The following is a 24415-nucleotide window of genomic DNA, read 5'->3' as shown; positions in this document are numbered from 1 at the left end:
ACGCCACGTTTATTCGGTGCCTGAAGGCACCGCCCTCGCCGTGCCCGGAAGCGCCGTGCAGCCCTCAGGAAATGGCGGCGCTGCGGAGCGGGCGCGTGACGCGGTGTGTCATGGCGGCGCGGCCGTGAGCGGCGATTCTTGCTGCTGGAAACGTAAGTGAAAGCTGCGCAGGGGGGGTTGAGCAAGGGGGAGCGGGGTAGGGAGCCTCCTCCCAAGCCCTGTGGCCAGGCCCCGGCGAGAGAACAGCCAGCCCCCGGGTGCCGCAGCGCTTCTCCCGGCGTTGTCCCGGAGGACTAAGAAAGTGGAGACGGTGCCCTCGTGCCGACCCCGCTGATACTATCCTCCAAAATGAAACGGTGGGAGAACAAGGCCTGCCCGCGAGGTAAGGGCAGGGCCTGCTTCCTCCACCTACAAGGCTCTGGCGGTAAGCAGAGGGAACGAGCTGGCGGGGTGGGGGGGGGGGTCGGAACAAAAACGTCCAGAGCCGCCGTGGCCGCTCCTGTGATGCCGCTTCAGCCGTGTGCGTTTGCCCCTTTGTTCCCGGCTCCAGGACGGACCGAGGAAGGACGGGACGCGGTACCCAGCTGGGCGGCTCCGAGGTCGGCTCCGCTCGGCTGGGGCGAACCTGCGGGCAGCCGTGCCCCGTAGGCGTGATGCCCTCCAGTGGCAGCCGTGTGTGCTGGCGTGCTGAACCGAGGGGAGTGGGAGGAGTGCTCCGAAGTGCTTCGTGTCTCTGGATGCAAAGGTACCCCGGATTTTAAGATGTTCCTCTTCACAGGAGAGGAAACGCTGTTGTTTTCAGCATGAGGCTGAGACTCCTGACTGGATTTAAATCCTTCTTGTGCTACAGTGCCTGGATTACCTTGTCTGTCCTGCTTGTGTGTTACTGCAGGATGTGAGAGAACAAGGGGCCTTGAAAGAATCCCAGCAGTGCCTAAAAGCAGTCCAGACAACAAATCAAATCAGTAGCAGAACTGCGCTATTGACTTAGGCCTCTGGCTGAGACAGAAATAACAGCTCTGAGGGAGAACGACTCCAGCCAGCTCTGTGCTTTCAGGAGATGCTGGCAGCTTGCAGCAGAGTTTCAGATCCTGCTTCTTTGTCCTCTCTTCGGACAGCACTGTGGTTTTAATGGATGTTTTTTCTGTTTTGTTCTCTGTTCTGTACAGAGACACACCACAAGCCAAATATGATTCTTGCTAGGTACATAAGGCTAGTTCAGCATTGCCTTCTGGCCTTTTTGTCCATGATAAAAGGGATTAAGTATAACTTGTAAACCTGGGAGTCTGTAGATGGCCCTGGCAAGGTCCCAGTTAGCTGCTGGGTGAGGTGTGGTTGGTATTCTGTCCTTTGGCTGTTCCTGCTGCTCTTGCGGCCTCTGCAGGGATGAATAGATCGCTGCTACAGGTTGGGGCAGCCTGTGGTATTTGAGCAGCCAGTGCCAGAGCTTTAGGCATGAGCCTCCATGTTTCACCGAAGATGAATTTTTTCTCTGCCAGCAAATACATGTAATCAAAGGAACAGAAAGAAAAACGCCAACAGCTACAGGAAAAAACATGTCCTACAGCACATGACTAATTGTCAGAGAGCGACTCGTTCTTAATGGGCGTTTGTTGTTTCATGTGGTCTAGTTCAGCAGAGAGCCAGAGTTTCAGAAGATAAGCTCTCCAGGGCAGTGGTCACGGCTGTAGTTCATCAAGCTAGCTGCTGGAGTTCAAGAAGTGTTTGGACATTGCTTTCAAGTGTGGGGCTTGAATTCTGAATGGTTCTGCGTGGAGCCAGGAGTTGGACTTGATGATCCTTGTGGGCCTCTTTCAACTCAGGATATTCTGTGATTCTGTAATTGCAGTTTGGGTGCCTTACTGATCTGATCAGTAGACCCTGTAATGGAAATGGTGGCCTCCTTGTAAAGGATGTATATAATGGCAATTTATAGTAACAGCTGGTTTTAAAGAATTATTCAGTCCTTTTTCTTTGCTGTGTAAATATTTAAGTGACAAGGTTGAGGTTCCTAGGAGAGTAAATGCTTGGGTTGCAGCTGACAGGTGAAGCTTTTATTAAACAAACATGCAAACTTTTTTTTTTTTTAGCTTGGCACCTGATGATTGCTTATTTGTTCTTTTTTCAGATATTTCTGTTGCTGCCTTAGCAGTCTCATATGCCATCCCTGGTGATGACCACTGAGTCCTGCTCTGAAAAGCTGGCTGCTCCTGTGATCTGCAGATTCACTGAGCCAGCAACATAGGGGCAGAGCTGTTTGTTACCCTTAGAGACTCAGTTGCACAGTGTGCAAGTACCTCATAGCTGGCTCAGCAAATCAGTCCTTGCAGCGCACCTGTGAGATGGTTGTCTGGGTTAATGTAACATCAGAGATGAGCAGCTCATTCTGGAGCCAGAATACAGGTACAGTTTAAACACCTGAGATGAAAGCTGTGGGTGGAGAGTGATGTTGTGGGGCCATTCAGAGGGCCAACACAATGTAGGCTTTCATCAGAATGGCTTCATTGACCTGGCAGTCTTTGTGTACTAAAGGCGTCCTTGAGGACTGTCAGTCCTGTTCTCCTGATACCTCTGCTCTGATACTTGTGTGTTGTTGTTTTATTTTTGCAGGTCTTTCTCTCATTGTAAAGAGCATGGCGTTCAGTTTTGGCAGATAAAGGTTAAATATGCTCCACTGTTTGGAAGCTGGACCTTAAATCAAGGCGTACGTTTTTAATTGAAGGGAGAAAAAGGTGTTAAAACAACCCAGTGGTGTGGTGCTTTCTGACCACTTTGTTCACTGTACACTTCAGCTGCTATTCTCTGGTACAGCCTTTCAGTATGTTAGCATTGCTCACCTGGCCACCTTGTGCCCTATGTATTAACAGTGATTGCAGGCTTAGTCACCTAGTTTGTAGGAGACACAAGTTGTGCTCATTGCAAGGCACTGAAATTGACCTGCCTCATAGGAGGTTGGACAAGATAGTCATAACAGCACTTTTCTGTCTTGGAAGTCTGTGAATTCTTGGTGGGCTACAAATGAAGCTATATTTGCATAGTTCAGTGGTGCTAAACTCGTTTAGTTTTCCAAGCTGCAAGTCAGTATTCAAGTGAAGAAGGTACTAATCACTGCTGTAAGAGCATATTCCACTCCTGTTTTCATGGTTTCTTCAAAACTTATTTTGGGGAAATGCATTTCTTCTCTTAATTTCTCAGCTATTTGGAGAAAAACAGACAAGCTTTTGGCACACAGTTCTACATCAAATCTAAATTTTGCCAAGCTTTATTTATAAGAACCATGTCTACTGTAGAGACAATCTGTTCCTGACAAACCCCTAGAATAGAAAATTTCAACCAATTATTTTTGTAATGAATGTACAATAAATCTGTTGAAAAGCTATCTGTTAATGACTCTTGCTTAAATACTGGTCATTTTGACACCCACAAGTGAGGCTATTGAGAGCTAGACAAACCTGCTTGACAGGTAGTACCAGTCCAACTGTCTGGAATCTGGACATAAGGTCTAAACAAGGATGTTCTGGTTGAGCACAGGGCCAGCACTGCTACTGTCAGCATACAATGGTGGCCTGAAGCTTCAGGGGCACAGCATCAGAGATTAAAAGCTCTTGGTGCTGAGGAGTGGGGGAAGAATTTGTGAGTGGAGAACATAGCAAGGCAGAGGAGAGGATGGCCACCAAAAAAAAAAGTAAGAAAGGATGATTTAGACTTTGTGTATGGGCAGCTAAGCACTGCAAAAGGCACCCATGTGCTTTCGGTTTTTTGCTTTTTCCCCTAGATAAATAAATGAGAAGCATGGGCATTGGGCAAGGATGTTTTTTTGTTTGTTTTCATGTTTGAGACTTTATGGCATGCTTGATTATTTCAGTAAGCATCATTGTTTCAATCTTCCTGCTGTTTATGGTATGTGCTAACAGTTCACACGCAGGGGAGGTGCAGTTGATTATCTTGTGCAGACTGTGTACCAACAAGAATACTTGATTGTAAGATCAGCTTCATGGCTAGAGTGTTTTCAGTTTTGTCTAGCATCTGTATAGTGATTGTGCCTTTTGCTATTTTGGCTTTTTGTTGAATTTTTTGCTTCTCAGAAGACACGAGTGTAGTTAATGATTGCTGTGGAACAGGGAGTTCCCTAAATATAAAATGGGTATTGGGAGAACCAGTAATGCATTGTCACTGCTGCTTGGTGTTACTTGTGGGAAGGATGGTATCTGCTTCTAACCCTGAAGAATTCTGCAAATAGCTCCAGGGTGCTGATGAGTCTTGCGACCGTAATGTTTTTCTTCTAAAATGCTGCCTAAGATAAGATAAAATTGTCCAAGGGCCTAGGCCTGGCAGATTGTTTGGGTCAGGGATGCTTTGCTGTCTTGGGATAGAGCTGGATTTTAGGGAGTGTGATGGGACAATGCTGAAAGAGAGAACTTCTCAGTGTGTGTTATAATGTGGATAGGACTGTTGAAGAACACAGTCTTATAGGAGGGCAGTCCATGGAGGTACTGTAATACCAGTATGTACCTTTAGGGTACCAGGTGTTTCCAAAGCAAAGCAGGGATGGACATAATGCTGAAAATGTGAGTTGAATGTGTAAAGGTGCTGGGCAATATCAGCATTGTAAAATGACAGTCTGTAGCTTTCATAGTCCAGCAGGATACCAATCTTTGTGGGGGGAACAGTAATTCTGATGTCTGGTGTCATCCCACTGTGCAGGAATTCGTACTTGTGCCTGTGGGCAAGAAACACAGTCAAAAATACCTCATGCACTCTGTGCACAGGCATGTTTCAGGGTCTGTTTTCTTGTTTTGCATGCATGGTGAAGGCAGTCCTATCCTTTCCACGTATCGCATCTTTATGCCCCATTCCCATCCACTCTGCTGAGAACGCTGTTCACTGCTTTTCCACACAGCCTTATCCCCTTGCTCAGATGTGCCTGCCTCACCCACATAACAGGCCTTCGTATCCACACCTGGCTGAAACTGAGCAGGTACTGTCACTTAGGACAGGACAAGGTCAAAGGACTTTCCATTTTTCCCAGCTACTGAGCTTTATCTGAAGATGTCCTTTCCTCTGCGAAGAAGCTGTGCTCTGCCAGGCCAGTTAGGCCTTCCCCAAAGCAATACTTGTCTTCTCTTAAGTCTTGCAGCTTCATAGTTTTAGGTGCAGCCAAGGAGAGAATTGATGAGATGACTCAGTCCTGTCCTTCCAGGCCCTGAAGTGCCGCCCACTTACTCTCTAGGGCCTGTGGTACTGAGGCCTCTTTCCTGCCAAAGACACAGGAACTGGAAATGCTTACGCCCTCGGACTGCAGCAGCAGTGAGGGAATATAATCCCTCAGGCAGAGGCTGGCTGACTCAGTGTGACTCTGCATCCTCCAGGCTATTTGATGTCATATTTCAAACCCTGTTTTCTAAATGACTGGCTGCTTTTCCTACAATACTTCACGTTGCTCAGCCAGGGTGGTGCTGATAGGGACTTTCCAATCTTCAGTTACTGGAAGGTGACCTCTAATCATGATTCCTGTCCTTTGTACTAATGGAGGCTAGGAGGATGCTCTGTACATAACTGCTTTGTCATGAGGATAGCCCTTTTCTTCCCCATGTAGTCACTGAGTAATGCCAGGATCCTTTAACAGTTACTCAATCAGCTGTCCCTAGTGTTGTATGCTGCACCCAAAAATATGAGTCTTTTATGGGAACATGTACTGTTCTGGGAGAAACGAGAAGATTTATTCAGTAAAGCAAGTTTTCTGGTATTTCACAGGGACTGGCTTCTTCACTAACCACCTCTTCCACCCACACAGCACAAACCTTAGAAAATTTCCCTGCAGAAATGCGTATGACAGTGACTCAAACAGAGCAACAGCCTGGCCCTGTTTTCTCCTCCCTGAAGTCCATGCTTATTGCTCCACAAGAGTAAGAGCAAACCTCAGTGTACCTCTTAGATCATTGTAGCAAAGAAATCAAATTAGCCTTCCTGCAGTGTATGGGAGAGTCATTAACTTCAGTGGGTTTGGTCTCCCTCATTAAGCAGCGTTTCTTGCTGTGTGGGAGGCAAATGTCAGCGTTGCTAAGAACTTTGGTTATGCAGCAGGCCAATGGCTGGGGAGCTGTGAGCAGCAGGCATCTGGGAATGTGTGCTCTAGACAACTGAGCTACATCTAAAACACTCCCTACATACCAACAGACAGAAGACTGGAAGCACTGGTACCATGCTGTGTCATCATTACCATCTGCTGATAATGTGTGTGCTGGGGCACTCAGTGCCTTGTTCAAGGGGTCCCAGCACCACACTGGTAACTCTTGCAGTCTGAGTGCTGTTGCAGGCTGAGGCAGTAGAATTACTATGCTGTTTGGTATGGAACTTGTTTTCTTGCTCCTAGGTGCTTCACGGTGTGCCCAAATCACACATACAATTCAAAGGTGATGCTAACTCAGTTGTCATTGCCCAGGGTAGGGCCAGTGGATGCAGCTGAGGCATGAGGGAGTTCTGGCATTTCTGCATGCAGGCATGGCTGTTGGGTTGGGTACCTCCAGAAGGAGGATATGAAAACGTTTCCTACGAATGTTTTTATCCAGGTAAGTACTTTTTAGGTGACATGGACTTACTACTGGTTGTCTTCCCAATGGGATTTCAGTGACCTAACAAGGCTTTTATAGTAACTTCTGTAATGGAATTTATTCAGATTTGTTCCTGGGACTGCTCCTTTCAATGTGAGAATGGTGCAAAGCAGTAGGATTTGCTTAAAGGTTTCAGAATCATTCCAACACTAATTCACAGTGCCAGTGGTAGAAATAATCACAGACCTCAGTTTGAGTGTTTGACCTGCGTTTTGATTTTTGCCTCTCACAGGGAAGAGTTCTTTGCTGCTCAGCCTGCAGGTGTACATGTAGAAGGTATCCTATAGGAGAAATGTAGCCTGCATGTCCCTTACCTTGATGGTGTGATGATGTGTCTCATGCACCAGGAGGAGTTGTTTGCCCCCAGATAACCATGTCTTGGAGTGTTTTCAAAAGCCACGCCAACTCTGTATTCTGTATCTTCCTCAGCTTCCACTTCCCAGTAATGCTTTCCTGGAAAAGGGATCAGACTGCCCAGGATCCCGATACACCTGTGAGAGAGACAGGAATGTGCTCTGGCAGGAACTCTTTGCAGTGCTAGCTATGTAGTGTACCTGGGTGTTGCATATCAATAATGGAAGCCATGTTAATTGTTTCCGTAGCAGCACAGCATGAGTTTTTCATTAAAGTGAAGTTCGCATGCTGAGGACCTGACACACGACCTGCAGGTTTCTTTGTGATTCCTACTCTATTTTACTTTTGGATAGTTTTGTATGAATTAACACCCTGGGCACTTTCAAGAATAGGAGGAATAGAATCCTGTGCTGCCTGAGATTTCTGGGGAAAAGAGTGCTTTGGTGAACCCCAGTGTAGAAGGAGAAAAAAGTGTATGTGCTTTTTTTCTTCCCACAGAATCCAGGACTTAAGTGTCACCTATGTCACCTACCATCAGAAATGAAACACTGTAGCAATTCAGTATTAGACCAGGCTCCCTAGGGCCCCATCCAATCTGGCCTTGAACACCTCCAGGGATGGGGCATCCACAACCTCTCTGGGCAGCTGTTCCAGCAGCTCACCACTCTCTCTGTAAAGAATTTCTCCCTGACATCCAAGCTAAATCTCCTCTCCCTCAACTTTAAACCATTTCCCCTTGTCCTGCAGTTATCAACCCTTTCAAAGAGTTGATTCCCCTCTTCTTTGTAGGCTTCCTTTAGGTATTGAAAGGCTGCAATGAGGTCACCCTGCAGCCTTCTTTTCTCCAGGCTGAACAAGCCCAGCTCCCTCAGCCTTCATAGGGGAGGTGCTTCAGTCCCCTGATCATCTTTCTAAACACCCTATCTCAATGTAAGAGGGCAACTTGAATCCTATAAGACTACATCCCAGTTCTGCTTTAGGAAAATTACACAGGGTATTTGTATTAACCGTCATTGATGCATCACACGGCATGGCAGGTTTCAAAACACTGCTAAAGTTTTGGATGCAGAGTCGCAGCCTGTACATTTTTGTGGTAGGATCATGTAGGGATGTAAATTAAAAAGACAAAGGTTGTTGCTGGAACACTCTGAGCTCATCTGCCTGCAAGTGGTACTGAATTCAGCATGATGAGGATGGGAACAGCAAGTGCAGACTGTACTTTGTGCCACCTCAGCAGCAATCACGTAACTAAGGGTACAGTTCACTAGAAGTGCATGTAGATGTAGTGGGAATAGATTAAAAGTTGATGAAATTGAAACTCAGAGAAGCTATGCTGCTACAGCTTGAAAGGAACGATGCAAAATGGATGACAAACATCTGTGAACAAGACATTACCATACTAATGAGAGTTGCAAAGCCAACAAGGCAAACCTGAATCAGCCTGTAGGAGCTGGTGTGGTTAAGAAGCATATTAGCCTGCTGGAGATCACACAGGCTTTAGAAAGAAGAGTTTACTATATAATTTCGTTGTGCAAGTATTAGTCATTTCAACATGGGAGCTTCTCCCCCTCCCCCCCCCCCCCCAGTATCTTGGCATGAAAGAGGCTTATGAGAGTTTACGGTGGCATCAAAATCATCCTCAGAGTTCAGAATGAGATGAGTGCTGGCTGGTTGTTTATGTGAAACATAAAAGCACTCTGTAGAAGGGTGGGTGAAATCCCATTTAGACTCATCATGATTACTATAATGGAGAGAATCTTCTCTCCTGGATCTTTTCAAGAAAGCTCCCTAGTAAACTTGCATTGCAAAAACAGCCTTTCATTTCCATGGAGGGGCTAAATTTTGACTGTGTATTACTATGTGTCTACAGATGCCTTTCCTACTTACATGTTGTTTCTGTGGTGCTGATTGGAAACTGCTACATTTTAGCAAGCTAAGGCCCTAGCTTTAATGGCCTAATTCTATTTTGAAACGAAAATCTGTAAGCCCAATAGCATGAGCTAAGCAAACAGTTGGCCAACCCAGCAACATTTTTCAGCAAAAGGTAAGCGTTCAGATCTCTCTCCTTTCCTCGGCATTTGCTTTGGTGCATAATACCTGTTCAAATTTAGCACAAAGTATCCAACATAAGTAGATTTATACATAAACGCAGCTGGCTGCATCTGTAATTCTCTTTGCTAACTTGCATTGACTTCCAAGCAAAGTTTAAGTTCCAAAGAACAGCTGCAGAGAGAGGTCAGCTCACAAAATCAATGAGAACTGGCTGAAAACCAAATTAGATACTTCTGGCATCTATTTTAAAAATATCAGTGCTCCATGCCACAGAAGCCCCTTTTGAAGAAGAGGTTCAAGTGCCTAAAGCACAAATGGCAGTGCTTTTGTTGTTGTTCTGTCTGTCTGTTCCGTATTCTGTGTTCAGTGGCTTCCATTGAACAGAGCTCTATAAGAACAGCCCTTAAATCACCATGTGTGAGACCAAGGCAGGATGGGCAGAGCCTCTTGTACAAGTCTGCATCACCCTGGCATCCTGCTGAGAAAGGGGCAAGGAGGAGGGAGCAACTGCCACCAGAAAGGAGCAGCTCCTCAAGTCTTAGAAATGTGCAAGTACTAGATCACTATAATTAACGAGAAGTTAATAATTATGTGTTTTTTAGTGCTGCATTAATAGTAAGTGGGTTTTATTTATTTATTTATTGTGACATTTATGGCTTTTTGGGCTCTGTAAAGAATTAAGTAGGAAGAAGTTTCAGAAATGAATAGAAGCTGGTGAAAATGAAATTTTCAAGTTTACCTTGTAAAGCTGTTATCATAAACGGGCAGATCACACTCTGGGTTTTCCAGTTCATCACATGCAATTGTAAATCCATCATCTAGAATGGCCAATAAAGGATGGGCTGTGTCCTCATTAAGACAGAAGTAGGTGCCTGCAAGAGAAAAGCATGCGTGAGAACTACAGCAACTGCCCGTGGCATTATGGTTTGCAACAAGGGTGGGGAGGAAATGTTTGGATCCACAAAAAGAATAGCTAGCATTCTGGAAGGAATCTGGCTGACACTGAGAGGACAAGGTTATCCATTTCGAGACTTTCAAATAAATGGGTGTTACAGGAACAACTTACAGCTTAATACTGTTTAGTTACAGCCTTGTTGAAAAGCAGAAAATAGGCCTGAGCCTTTTTTAAAATCCAGCCAAGGTTCAAAGCTGCAGGCATTGCACAGGAAGCAGCTATTCAGAGATGACAGCTCCTTCCTGCAGTAGACCATCTAATTCCAAGTCATCTTCCTTAGAGGTGAAGTGATATATTTTTATTAGCCTTTGAAAGTAGAAGAAAGGTTCAAGTCCTCTCCATCACTCCACTCTTTCACATAAATGCCAGGCATATTTGAAGAGAAGGGTTGATTTACAGTGGTGACAGGCCAGTGTGGGGTTCACTGCCCAGCAGTCACTCAGTTCAGCCTCTCCTTTCTGCCTGCCTTTACAGAGTGCAGGCTGGATCCCACTGATGCCAGAGACTCTGGAACTGCATTCTTCAGAGAGTGACTGCTGAAAAGACTGCTGCAGTGTTCCTAGTAGTGTGTGCCCACCACTGCCCAGGAGCTGTAGCCCAACAAGGCCCTCCTGTTACAGCAGCCCTCAGAGAGTTAGGGCAGTTAAGCCAAAGTGAAAATACTTCTGTCTTTCTTCTTCCTTTGGAGACTTCACGAAGCAGATCTGAGACACAGCACTCTGCAGAGCAGGCATGTGCACCACAGCTGCTGTTTGTGAGTTGTAGCTGTGTATCAACCCCAGTAAATAAGAATCTAAGGTCATTCCCAGTTTTGAAGGTGAGATCTTGCAGCTGACGGAGCAATTTGCTACAGCTGTTTGCATAATGTAGCCTCTGAGGAGTTAAATCTCTTCATGCTAATCCAAAATGAAATAATTATAATCAAACTGCAAGTAACTTCAGTGCAAGTATAATACAAACAATGACAGAGCAATTAAGCACATGTGCTGCTGAAAACAAATATATGCTGTGCTAGCAGAAAGGGTAATTTAAATTATTGAGTTTGATTTAAGTAGTTGAAATAGACACAAACAAAAGTCACGCAATAAGGCTCTTCCTGTTTGGGGATTTGAGAATGACCATTTCTTTTCTGAGGTGTTACCAGTGTAGCCAGAACTGTGTTAAAGTTCATCTGTAGATTCTTGCATGGGTCAGCTTTCTGAATAAGAACAATTTGCAAGTCTCTCACAGAAGGTAAGTGCAGAGGAGATGCAAGGATGGCATAAATGCATTTGTGAGTGAAATGAAAGGTTTGGAACAGCCCAGTGATGTTGAAGCTCCATTGCAGCAGTGGTAAAGAAAACAGGTGTCTACCTATGAGCCATTAATCTGAGTTCTGATTGGAGGCTGGAAGGGAAAAGGGCTTCTAATTTCCCTCTGGGGGAGAAGGTTAACGCTTGTCTAGAGTGGCAGTAAGAGCAGAGATGATAATATCAAAACCAATAGTTATATAAAACTATTATAGTGATAGTTATCAAAACCAAATTTTCCAGTTGAATATTGGGTTGCTTTTTCCAACAGATAAAGAAGCCTTCAGACCTTCCCCTAGGTAAGCTGGAGATGTGCTGATAAATACAGAGGAAGTTTTGCATATCCATATTATTCTGGAAACAACCAAGTGTCTCAGCCATACTTTCCAGCAGCTGCATTACAGGGTAATCTCTGAACTAAAATAAAATCACACCTCAGCTTTCTCTTCCCTGGTGTGTCAGAACTTGGCAAGCCAGTGATATCTAGGAGCACTGGGTTGGTCTAGTCTTGTTAAATGTTTGGAAATTAGTAACTTTCAAGTCTCAAATGGACAGAACAAAAATCTTCTTGAATTACAGAGCTAAAGCAATGCACTTACTGTTACAAAAGGGTTTTCTGGGGGAGAGGAGAGGGGAAGGGGCTGGATTGGTTTAATTTCTAAAAGGTTACTAGGTGGGTAATTAGAAGTAAGAGACTAGGACCTGATCCAGACACCACTGAAACCAGCAGGAAGATTTCTGTTGAGATAATAGATGCCACAGCAGGCAGTGGGAGTTGATCCGCGCTGTACAATACCTGTGGTGTGTATCAGGACAGGTTCACTTCTCTCACTGGAACCACCCAGGTTGAGGGCTTTAACAGAAATGTGATAGCTTTGTGCTGGCTGCAGATGAATTAGGGCTTCACAATTAGGAATCCCAACAATTGATCTACAGAAAAATAAGTTCATGGAAAACGATAAGGGAGAGAACCAGGTTGAGATTATTTTTCTGAACAAAGAACAAATCACACAATCAGCTTCTTTTGTAATTCTTTAACAAGATTTCATCGTTTTGAGTAAGAGTTGCTGGTAGTATGGATATGAGAGTCTGAGATTTTTGCCTTCGTTTCTGCCATTCCCCTTATGCCCTTTATATTCATTTTCCATAAACATCTATACAACTACATTTACTGAGAGGAATGTTTCTGAAGGTGAATTCCTACAAATGTAGAACAAATTTTAAGTTTGCTTCTTGTAAGTGGTCACATCCAGTTCCTAACAGAAGTTCCTGGCAAAATGAAGAATAAGGAGAAAATACAATTATCTCATTTGACCACTTACAAGTAGGTACCGTAACTTGAATTTTCAGATTTCAAACTTCATATGGAAAAATATTTTTGCAGCTCTGAAATGGGAAATGTCTTCAAACTGTTTCCAGCAGAGAATGAAAGTGAAAAAATGCCACAGGATGTTCATGGATTGTGTGCAAACATGAAAGTCAAAATATTTTAAATAATCTGTTTTAAATATTCACATAATTATCACTTACAACTGCATCAAATTATTTAAATTTAATTTAAATTTTCCTTATTCTTAAAATCTTATGGATGAACTGCCAAATCCAGCTTGATTTTCAGGGAAGGAGATGGTATCTGATTGTTATTGTAACATTGTGCCTGGTGTTACTGTTACTGATAATGTCAAGGCTAGTTACTAATCACATCTGGGTTTTTCTACTCCCTACCCTAAGCAAATCCAATCTTATGGTACTAAAATGTTTGTCATGAAATTCATTTCTTCAGCCCAATACTGTCCTCTGCTCCCCAGAAGTTGCTCTGCACAGCCATAGACTTGTACTTTTCTAAATAAATTGCTTTTGGCCAAAGGGCCATGGATCCTTTCTTAGTGCTACCTGAAGCCACATGACTTGAAATGGTTTCATCACTACAGGTTGTGGATGTAGTAGAACAGTGACTCACTCAGTAATAACGTCGACATTTTCTTTGTCTGTCAGCTTGGACAATTCGACCGTGTAGGAATCAACAGGATTAACATCTCTAGATTCCCAGCACACGAGTGCTGCATTTTCACAGCTTCGTATCTTTTTACTCTTAATGACAGGTGGTGAAGGAGCTAAAAAAAAAAAGGGGTGAGGGGGTGGGGGGGAAGAGCAATTTAAGCAATTGCTTCTAGATATTTGTAAATCACGCAATATATAGTCAAAGACATCTACCTCCCCAGCAGACAATAAACAGCAGGCATGGTGATTAACAGTACTATTCAAAAAATTCATTTGGACTGTAAAGTTTCCAAAATAATTAGAGAATGAACAATGACAGAGATGGGTTATGCATCCTTCCTTTCACTGTTTTGACCTTAGCTATAAAGGTGCATTCCTTCTCTACTCTGAGATGTCAAGGCTTTCTGGAATGAATGCTTAAAAGTTTCACTTTGACTCCACAAAAGAGAACTGGAATCTATTCCTTTTTTACCAGTACAAGAGTTACTGAAGACAAGGCATACTAATCAAAATGTGCTCGACTAAACTGCAGTTACAAAGGACAGCACAGCAGGTGACGTGACCTCACAAAATAGCTACAGAGCAATAAAAGGATGGCTGGCATCCATCTGGAAGAATTGTGAGATTTGAGCCCTATTCTCAGGTCTCCTATAAGTTTATGCTTAAAAAGTTATTCTATCTCCGTGCTTCTGTTCCTTACATTCTAAAAAAAGGGCAATTGGCCTGATAGGCTCTCCAAATAAAGTAGAAAAGTCTCCTGTATTCAGAAAACTTGCACCAGAGGAAATGAAGCACCCAGAAAGCATTACTTGCATAAAATCCAGAGGCTACTGTGAATTCCGCTATGAAAACCACACAGTCACATGAACAAAATATGCTTACCTGTTACATAAACAGCTCTTTCACTTGGTGGACTGATGCCTGAAGCATTTAAAGCACTGACCCAAAACTCATATTGTGTATTCGGCAACAGATTAGAAATGGTGCAGTATGTTTCTTTGACTTTTACCATATTCTCTGAAATGGAAATAACAAAGCATTTACGGTGCCTTTACAGTTACAAACCTTCCCCCAAAGCCTCCTAAAATAATGCAGTTGTGGCTTATTTTGTGTTCTGAGTTCAAGAGCCTCCTATTCTCCCTACCCTTTGATTAGGCTGCTTCAGCACGCCTTCCTCTTAGAAAGCAGAAATCAGATAATGCTTCAGTCTCTATAGGAGCAACATCACTCCAAAAAAAAAAAAAAAAAAAAAGAGAGAGAGAGAGAGAGAGAGAGAAAGGAAGATCTCCCACCCACCTGTCATTGACTTTTTATTTTTTATTTTTAAATTCCTGTGCATTCCCACACTGTGGATGCCATCTGGTCAGCTCCTTCCAGCTGAAGCAATTTCAATACTGATTTGTTACTCTTTGCTTTATGAAATTTGAGCAGGTTCTGCTTCTCTTTTTGAACTGTCTGTTTGGCACTCTATGGAGTTCTCTAGCTGGAGAAGTTCTCGGTGTTTTCAGTAAAAGATTCTGAAATATTATTGTTAGCAAATGTAGTTTTATCATAAATCCAGGTGATTTTTGGACGGTCCACTGGTTCTTTTTTGGGCGTGTGGGTGATGGGGAGTTACAACCTATTATTAGCATTGAGATAAACTGTAAAATGACTGTGGGGGTTTAAGCAGGCATGCTGATAATATGATGATTTGCTTTCTAAAAATACAGTGCTTTGCTGTTGATGTGGTGCATGTGTGTTTAGAAGCAGTTCCTACTCCCCAAAGCTTTTGTTGTGACCTGGCACTATCCTCTGCCCCCTTCCTATTCCTGTGATCCCAGCTGCTCCCCCAGTCCTGTCTTTACTTCTGTGATGGGTCCTGCTGCAGCTGGCAGGATGGCAGACCTTGCAGCAGAAGAGTGACAAAGCCAGAAGCTAGAGCTGTGGTGGCACATATGTTGGTAGCAGGGAGAGTAGTTATAGAAGGTGCACTGGTTGCCACAGCAAAATCAAGGAGTACTTTGGAACCAGTTGTTTTGTCAGCAGGACTGAGCTGTCCCCTTGTTTCTCAGTTTCCTTTACCTGCTTGTTCATCACTGTGCCTCTCATTGCTCACTGGTTTATAGCACAGCTGGTAGCACTCCACAGTGTCATCTGAGAATAGACCCCAGCAAACTCTCAGTGAGGTGCCAGTTGCTGCATTGGGAGCCTGGGGATTGATCACAGGGGCACAAGGAGCTGCAAAGTGGAAAAATGGGTCATTTTTTGAAAGTATAAGAAGCATGCTCTGTTATTCACTAGCAAACAATTCTCCTTCCACAAAAGACTAAACACAAAGTCTGGGCTCTGACTAAAGTCATATTCCTCTCGCATTGAGAAAAGTTAGGAGCTGACTTGTTAAATATTTGGAGATGACGATCAGGCCTCTGGTGTATGAACTTAAGTCTTGCTTAAAATCAAAACAACAAAATAACATAAACCTCAGCCCACTCCTCTGTAAACTTCCTCTCCCCTGCCTCTGAGAGCTGCTTTTCTTCAGTCAACTAATATAGCCCTGCAGGAGTGACATTCCAACAGGCATTGCACCACTTGGAATAGCCCTGCTGCTGAGGATCCTGTGGAGGAAAGATGAAGGAAAGATCCAACGCAGGGTCAGCAGCACAAATGAACTGGTGGCAAATGCTACTTTATTTTAAAAAGGAAGCAACAACAAAAGCAAACACCACAGCATATGCACAGAAAAAATGTATTATCTGACTATTACTATATGCAATGTGCCAGAAATGGTTTACTCTCTCACATTTTCTTTTTTTTTTTTTTTTAATCATTAGGAATTTATTTGGTTTTTGCTCTGGTTGCTGTGAATGACAGGAAAAATATTTGCCAAGTAGCAGAGGAGCAAGCTACAGTCCTATGAAAGCTGGGCAGGTTGTTTAATACAGCCTGTGCCCCTCTCTACTTTTTTCAAGCAATTACAAGAAAAGACAATTTATCACCTTACTCAGCATGTCTGATCCTTGAACAGAAGGGGCAAGTCTTTGCGAGTCTTCTAGGAAATCACCCAGCAATGAGCAAGGAAGACTAACCTTGAAAGTTCTGATAATTTTATACTAAAAACAAATTAAAAAATAGCTTCCTGAATCTCTGAACATATGGGCAAACAAAAATATCTAGAGGGTAAGATAGAAGCTAACTCTGCCTCTGCAGTTTTCCTTTAAAATAAGTAATGGGTTTCTGCTTAATGCATACACTTAATTAAATGTAAATAGGTCTAAAATAACGATTAGATAGGAAGAATACCTGGAATAGAATTAATGGAGTTCATAAGTTGTTCAACTTCTGAGAAATCTATGGCACGCTCTTCAAAGTCTGGATGTGTTGAAAGCTTTAAATTCACTTCTTTCTTTAAGAATTCTTTCAATCTATAATAATAAGAAAAGATGTTTAATTGGAAGTGTCACAGTATTGGAGATATCATTCTATGTTAATCTATTGTCAAGGGGAATACAGCAAACTCTACAATAACAGCTATTTGCTTAGGATAGTGTTTCCACAATTGCACAAAACTCAGCTTCCCCATGCTCTTGGATGTGTGTGGCCACACATCAGATCGTTGCTCCAAAGTGCCAAATCCAAATAGCTGGATGTGGATGGGACTTAAGGACCACACTTTGCTCCACTCATGCAGTAAGGTGGCGGTGGCACACTGCTACTGAGGTGAGTGAGATTCCCCCAAGCAGCCCTCGGTGAGAAGCAAGCCATTAGCTCCACAATTTTCATCCTGTTATTTAGAATTCATGACTCTCTTACTAATCTGGACTTCACAGTTGTAGGCAGTGTAATTATGAAACAGAAGAGTATCTTCTCTGTGTGTTTTCATCATGGATGACAGTCAATATTTTTTTCTGCAAATGATTTAGCATGCCTTAAGATTTCTTCCAGCTGCTGTAACAGCTTTCATGATCTGTCTTGAGCATCCACAGCTTGACTTCCAACCCCGCTTTATTAATGCATAAATAAGCTTGTTGCTAATCTAGTTAGAGACAACAGTTTTAGGCAGATTTGTTCCTGAACCTTTCTTTCAAGATCTTTAGAAATCCTATTTCTCAGTTATTGAAATCTATTCCTTATGACTAAACTAAAAACAGTAGCTTTTCATGTTCTAACTCTCCTTTTAGGTTTTTTGAAATTAGCTCAAAATGAGTTTGAGATGTTGAACTCCTTAGAGCAATTTCTCTTGCTGTGTTTTGAACAATAAATACAAAGGTTTCAGTGGCTCTACTAGCTCAGGTGAAATCTGTATGCCTGAATGGAGTCAGAACATGCAATTTGTCTCCAAAAATAGATCCAACTAGCAGGAGGAAAAGTGACACAAAATCCCAGACTGTGATACTACCTGTCAACCATGGTTACTGCTTCCTGTAGAAAAAAAGAGAGTTTGCGTTAAAGACAGAAAAGATACATTTTTTGCATAAGGCCAAAGCAAACTACATCGTGCTGTTGAGCTGTGAATATGAATTTGTTCCACATGCAACCTTTAGAGTAAGCTAGCGGGCTCTCATTCAGCCCTAAGAGTAAAGCCTTGTGTAAGAGCCATTCAAGTGGATTCTAGGTCAATTTATGATAGCATGCAACATCAAGCACCTACCCATCAGCATCTACCCATTTAGACTCTAGACTCTTTCCTTCCTCAAGTGTGCAAAATCCCAACAGATCCTTTACAAACAGAAGCCAACGATGTTGGCAAAAATAACTGTGAAAGGATCTGCAGTGGAGGGAATCTAAGAGTTACCACCATAATTTTACCACCCACGAGCCAAACTGTGAACAGTCTGTGAGACCCAGGGCCAGCACTGGTCTGCAGTCGGTGGGTCAGAGAGTGGCCATTTCTCTTGAAGGCAGACATTTGGTCCCTGAAGAGACCTAAGCTGCTGAAGGCTCAAGAGCAAAAGCTATTCATTGAGACAAGCTTCAGTCCCACCCCTAAAAGATTGAAATAATGGTTCTTATGGCCAGTGTAAAACTATGAGATAGGGAGAAAATAAGGTTATTGACAGAGATGCAAAGGGAAAAGTCAGCTCATGAAAAGAGCTCAACTGGTTGGACTGACACAGCAAAGTTGTTCCATCTGAACAGATGGAAGGTGTTGGAGAGGTTTTGTTTGCTGTCCAGTTCAGAAGTTAGTGTAGTTGTGCTATAGAAATGCTCCCCCTCAGTTGAGTCACAGAGCAGCTCAGTTCAGAGCAAGCACTGATCAGCAGTGAAAATTCTTTTTTCCAATTATTTTTCTACCTGCTAAGAAAAATAGTTCTCAACACCTTCTCAACAATGGGATTCATCCATCACTTTGCAGGAGCCCATAATTTATTTAGTTTGGAGTCCTGTTCTGCTGAACTGTTCAACAAAATGAGCAGAAAAAGGAACATCTTCCAAAGTGGATGCATCAGTGCCTGCTGTGATCCTGGTGTACAGCAAGGAAGCTGAGCCTAAACAAGGCAATGAACATCAGTAAGCATTTCCAGTGTTTCCTGAGATAAGCTTTTTAGAGAGGTATCTTCTCTCTAAACCCTACCAAGATTCATAAATCGTTGAGCAATCAAGTGACAAACATCTGCCCCTGCAGCTGTATTTTGGATCCGTTGTGTTGCCCCAGTAAGTCAATGTCACCATGCCAAACACCTGGAGCAGCAACAGCACATGGACCTGGCACCCCAAATTCTCTCTAGCAATTAAGTTGCTTGGGGACTTCCCAGCTGGAAGCTACCTGCAAGCAGCAAAAAGCGGTTAGAAGAGGTCTTGTCAGTCAAAAATCTTTACCTTCATAAAAGCAACTTTGTTGTTTTCCTGGTAAAGCTTGTGAGTTGTATCCATCAGCTCCTTGCAGGTGTCAAGATGTTCCCCACAACTGACCAGCTGTTCATACAGTGCTTCCAGCTTCTGCCTCTTCTCTTCCCCCAGTGCTTCCAACTGTTCTTCATATTTCTGAGCAAGCACTTGCACTGCATCATTGTAATGAACCTCAAAGTTCTGCTCCTGCCTCCCAAAATTCTCCTGCAAGGCATTTGGGGTTTTGTTGTTTTATGTCAGACCTGAACCATAACTCAGCAAAAGAAGTCTTTCTTGGGCCTGCCTTAAAATCTCCTTGCCAGGGATGCAATGCCAGTAAACAGAAGATGTTACTTGACTAATTTGCATTTTTACTAATCATTCATCCCCTCTGAGGCAAAAGAGAGTGTCAGATTTGGTTCCAGACATCAAGATCATCAGAACTGTCTCCAACCTAAACCCAGGAAGCTCTGTTTGGGAAATATCCTAGCCATAATTTCCCAAGTATTTCCACCTACACAGCCAAGCATATCCTTTCGCTAGAGAAACCATGGCAACCCAGTTGGATCCCTGGATTTGCTCTGGGGGAGCTGAGCAGTTAATGCTGGTATCCTCTTGCACTGCTGGAGAAAGCATTAGGAAGGAAGATTTAAGGAGCCAACAAGGCTCTGTTGCCAGCAGCTGCCCACTGCTCAGACACCGATGTTCTTCAGTGCCACATGCAGCAGAGAAAACACAGTAGGTGCTTTGAGGTACCAATTCCATCTGACTTGAAGCCAGCTGGGTCCCCTCCCCCAGGGCCAAGTTGACATCAGCCCTGCAGGAGCACAAACGCTGAAGTGCTGCATCCTGATGCAACTGGCCCAAAGGCTTCTGTAAATGGGGTGTAAGCACAAATGGTACATTGTGGATGGGTTTGCTAGATCACAGTCCTTGGCCACTTAAAATCAAGTTAAGCTGAATGGGAATGGCTTTATTTCTGAATGCAAGTGATTTAATGTGTTTTTACTAGCCCATCTAAAAAACCTGAGTACCTCAGTCCAGGCAAACCCCAAGATAACTCTGTGCTCAGTTACTGTAATTAACTTATGCCATTAACAACAACATGCTGTGACTGTCAAAACAGTTCCAATCCCAGTACTAAAGTGTTAACTCTAGAAGAAATGCCTTACCTCTACAGTAATGAAGATCTCTTCCAAGTGACTGGCAAAGTTTTCCACCTGAGCAATCTGCTCTTCCAATTTGCACATGTTTTTATGAATCTCCTCCTACCAGAAAAACCCAGCATGAATCTCAGTATGTCCAAACACTCTTCAGAGGCACCACAGTGCACTTATTCTATTCTTACCTTTTCACTTTCCACTGCACTGGATAATTGAGCCACTTCATGATCCTTGTGCTCACCAAACAGTTTGTCAAAAGCTCGGATTGGTATCTTGCAAGTACAGCAAAAAACATCTGCCGTTTCTTCCTCCTCACTGACAGCCTGGCTGCTCTGCTCATCTGACACGCCACTGCTGCTAAGCCCCTCTCTGGACCACGTGTGGCTATCAGCTTCATCCTCTGCTCTGGCTTTGCTCTGATCCTCATCTTGAGAAACCTCATCAGGAAGTTCCTGATGCTTTGTGCTTTGACTTTGATCTTTCACCGGAGAGCTGCTTTTTGATCCATTATATGCAGAGTCTTGCAATCCCGATTTTTGTGTGTGAGCAGGTAGCCATTTGCTGCCCACTGTCTGCAGATGCCCTCCAAGAAGCTCAAGCTCTTTTTCTCTGTCCTCATCAAGCCCATACATCTTGGCCAGCTCTGCAACCTCCTTTTCCAAGTCATACGCAGCTTCTTGTGAGTTCTGACATTTTTCACTACTCAATGCAGATTCCCTGCTGGTATTTCTCAGAAATCTGCTTCCTTGACCAGATGGCTCTTCAGGAAAGATATCAAACCTCTCATTTGATCCATAAAGATCCATGTGATAAAATATCAAGCCTTCAGTTTCACTGGAATCTGTGACTGGTGGAGAAGCTGAGTGACCAGGAAATTGGTCGCTATTTTCATACTCTCTTGCACTGACAGATCTGGATGACATTGATATCCTCTGTGAGGCTTTTGAGATGACGAGTCTCAGTCCTGTAAAAGAAAAGAAAAATAATAGCTATGTGCTTAGATATCAAGCGTGATATGTTCTCAAAAGTGTAGAAAGGAGTAAGTTTGGCTGAGGACAGCTCTGGGCCTAGAGATAGTCATGGGAAAGGCTAAAGCTTCATTTCCTAATGGGATGCTGGCTTTTCTCACCTCTGTGCAAAGTACAGCAGAGAGCTGTCTTTAGTATGTATCTTGTATTTTCTGAGTGATTCATCTGTGACCTGACATCTAAATTCCAAACTGTGGAGTCGTCCCATCTTCAGCTTTACACTGGGATGTGCTTCAAGTGCATTTAGTGGTGTTGTGTACAATTGGAGATGGATTGATCTGAGGTCTGTTTCTGAACTGTCATTCAGGCATCCTGTAGGATGCCCTCTCTTGTGACCACTGATGCCCCATAAAACATTAGCTAATGACCTGAAAAATCCTGTTCTAGATTTTTCAGGTTGTCTTTCTTGAAACTGAAACTTGATGTTTCTTTTGGCTTTCTTCTCACTTCAGTTCTCCTGTCGTTTCCACAGAACAAGGATAAATACTGCCCTGTGGGGATTCTCAGGTGTTGTGAAAATATATATTTTTAACATAAAGGAAGTGTGCAGAAAAAGGTTCATGATGATCCCCATGATAAATCATACAGTCTCCAGGAAGCAAGGCAGATCCTTGAACTGAGAGAAGCCTGATCTGACCTGGAGCTTGCACACTTCATCCATTCTGTGCAGTGTGGGAAGTGTGAAAAGAACGTATGGATGTGAAATGCAAAGCTGTATGATAAAGTAGATGCACGTGGGACAACATTAGAGGTACAAAAGCAATCTCAATGCTGACTCCCTGGGCCCACTCCTTCTCACCATCCTGCTATTAATAACAACAAATGAAATAATGCTGATACAGGAAGACCACCAGGTGCTCTGTCAGAGCTGCAATGTCTCCACAACCCGCCATCACTCAGCAAAATCATGGTTGCAAAACTACTCAGCTCTGTTTTTTGAGCAATTGACTACTACAATCAGCAGAGTTCATGGCGATATTTCAGCCAAATATTAATGAATCTATAGTTACAGCTAGTCTGATTCAGTGAAACAGACAAAAAGCTTGGAAACCATTTTATCACAGAAACAAACAAAAAAACCCCTAAAAGCTAAAAGTTCAGTTACTCATCAGAATTTCAGGAGCTTTCACGTAAGTTTTGCTGTCAAACTACTTTTTACAGTCTTCATAGTTACAAGTACTTGCTATCACCTCAAATTTGTTTCATCAATATTTTAGCAATATTTCTGAGGATTGATTTGCTATCATTGTCAACAAATTCAGTGACTTATTAGAAAGTTACTTATTGAACAGGTAAAAAATGCTAAGAAATCTCCCACTCTCCAGTTGTGTATCAATGACTGAAAACAGTCCAGCCCCCTAGGCATCTAAGAAAGTATACACAGAAGTTCACTATTCTCTTCTGGCACTGCAGAAATGAATGTAGATTCTGGAGCTAGCAATTTCTTACTACAGACAAAAAACACGGAAGTTATGCAGAAGTACTATTATTTATGCTAGAGCTAATAAAATAAATCATGCAAATTCTAACGTATGGAACAGAGAAAAGGTTTTAAAACATACCAGCAAATGTTGTCTGGCTCCCACAAAGACTTTTTTCCCCATAATTGTAACAGTAAGGTTTGCTTTGCAAGCTGCAACAAACTAAAAAAGTGAACAAGTATTTTTCCTACCAAAATAAAATTAAATTATATAAATTAAAATGAGCATAATTAAGCTTGTCTGGAACCCTGCTGCCTAAGTAAGATTTTCAGATGATATGTTTGCTCAGTTTACAGACGCAGATACAATTACAGTGAAGACTGTTTAAGTCCGTGACCATCGATATGAAAAAAATACAGTAAAGAATGTTACTACCTAAAAACTTGCCTTCTATCTTAAGACGTCATAAATTCTTCTGACAGCTCAGGTGACATCAAACTTCACATTTATTTCCCATAGTAAAAATTAATTCACACAAAAGCTATTCCCTGCCACTTTCCTATGACTGCAGTTGGAAGACTTATTGCAGTAACTCTAGACTGCCTCTTTCCTCAGATAGGGACATGCCAGCAATGAGCAATGGCACAAATATAGATGTGTCCCAGCTGTCCTTGAGTAGCACACTACTTGAGTGTCACCAGGACGAATGCCATCCACCGAGAAAAGGCTCTGATGGTTCTGTGTGATTCCTGGAGCCAGAGTACTTGGAACATTTATACAGACCCCCTCTAAAGCCAGAGCACACACTCAGTTTTTGAGCTGACAATAACAAACCCAGCAGAGTGCAGTCATTAACTCTAGACATGGTTTACAAGGCTGTAGTTCTAGGCACGTTACCTTGTGTTGCATATACAAAATGTGCGTTCTTCACAAACAAATTAAAATGGATATACAGACGCATACAGTGGAACAGTTAAACTGAAATGTCTGTGTTGTTCTTTGCAAAAGTTTTATAACGAAATCTGTCTATATATCAAATTACTGGAAATGTTGCTAGTGATTTGAGTTGGAATCGAGATTGGATTCTAGAAAAGATATCTAGGAAAACCTAAAAACCACCAGAATTTAGGGAAAAAAAATGCATGACGTGCACTTATACACCGCCCCCACTCTGTGTGTGTATGCTGGGCCTTTGGAAAGCTATTTATAGTGAAGCAAGAGGCTAATGGCCAAGCCAAGGGGAGGTTTCACAGAAACATAACCCTTCAGTCTGCTCAGCAGTGGAGCACCTGATAAAAAACAGGCATATATTACTGCTGAAGGTTGTGTTCACTGTGATTACTCGAGCCCTGTATACCCACTCAGACCCACAGAACTTTCAGTTGTCCAGAATACAAGATGTTCTGCTTGTGAACTTGCTAGTGAGCTAACCTGGCTGGCAGGAGATGTTGAAGTGTGTTTGAGGACATTGCAGTGTACACTTCTCGAGCTCAAAGGACAGTGTGATGGGAAATGTCTGTTGCATCTTAACAGAGCTCTGCTTTTTCCTCCATTCCAATTACACATGGTGTCATTTCCTCACATTTTTAGCAGTACAACTGTTGGCTGTTTCAGTAAGGAATTACAAGTTAATTACCCATGTAGTCATAATCTCATTACTGCTGGTAGTTTTTCTATCATCTGCAAGATCAGAGCAGAAATGTTTTCACGTAAATGATGAAGCCTTTGTAGGA

The 24415-nt window shown here is 42.9% G+C and overlaps 1 protein-coding gene, 1 long non-coding RNA gene and 1 other non-coding gene across 7 annotated transcripts; 2 read left to right on the top strand and 1 right to left on the bottom strand.

The window, feature by feature from the left end:
• The first annotated feature begins 170 nt into the window (after window positions 1-170).
• On the top strand, window positions 171-3379 carry LOC128075578 (uncharacterized). The gene is made up of 3 exons (XR_008203906.1): window positions 171-745; window positions 2129-2403; window positions 2611-3379. It is a non-coding gene; the product is annotated as an uncharacterized LOC128075578 (long non-coding RNA).
• LOC128075679 (small Cajal body-specific RNA 15) lies at window positions 286-416 on the top strand. Its single transcript, XR_008203956.1, has one exon. It is a non-coding gene; the product is annotated as a small Cajal body-specific RNA 15 (non-coding RNA).
• FSD2 (fibronectin type III and SPRY domain containing 2) lies at window positions 3233-23317 on the bottom strand. 5 transcript variants are annotated; one of them, XM_052672454.1, is made up of 14 exons: window positions 23118-23317; window positions 22824-22904; window positions 20419-21197; window positions 20243-20338; window positions 19062-19295; window positions 17641-17663; window positions 16545-16666; window positions 15327-15482; window positions 14145-14279; window positions 13222-13375; window positions 12058-12191; window positions 9757-9889; window positions 6926-7102; window positions 3233-4720 (listed from the first exon to the last, which is right to left on the bottom strand). In XM_052672454.1, the coding sequence occupies exons 3-14, from the start codon at window positions 21154-21156 to the stop codon at window positions 4468-4470; spliced, it is 2355 nt and encodes a 784-aa protein (XP_052528414.1). In that variant the 5' UTR covers window positions 21157-21197; window positions 22824-22904; window positions 23118-23317; the 3' UTR covers window positions 3233-4467. The 5 variants fall into 5 exon arrangements, with proteins under 5 accessions (XP_052528414.1, XP_052528415.1, XP_052528412.1 ...); XM_052672455.1 differs by having other exon boundaries at window positions 22824-22894; XM_052672452.1 differs by having other exon boundaries at window positions 22824-23317.
• Between the last annotated feature and the right edge of the window lie 1098 nt (window positions 23318-24415).

The sequence above is a fragment of the Tympanuchus pallidicinctus genome, unplaced genomic scaffold (genome assembly GCF_026119805.1).
Source record: "Tympanuchus pallidicinctus isolate F22 unplaced genomic scaffold, pur_lepc_1.0 scaffold12, whole genome shotgun sequence".
Classification (NCBI taxonomy): Eukaryota; Metazoa; Chordata; class Aves; order Galliformes; family Phasianidae; genus Tympanuchus; species Tympanuchus pallidicinctus.
The sequence above is the reverse complement of the archived record's forward strand: the minus strand, read 5'-3'. Positions and strand labels throughout refer to the sequence as shown.

What these genes read in the sequence shown, in the direction of transcription:
- FSD2 (XM_052672452.1), bottom strand. Translation starts at nt 21,156, where the DNA reads ATGTCATCCAGATCTGTCAGTGCAAGAGAGTATGAAAATAGCGACCAA. An exon ending in ACAAAGTTGCTTTTATGAAG is followed by an intron (nt 17,664 to 19,061) that starts GTAAAGATTTTT and finishes TTTTTTCTACAG; the next exon opens with GAAGCAGTAACCATGGTTGA. An exon ending in AAGAGCTGTTTATGTAACAG is followed by an intron (nt 13,376 to 14,144) that starts GTAAGCATATTT and finishes TTTTTTTTTTAG; the next exon opens with CTCCTTCACCACCTGTCATT.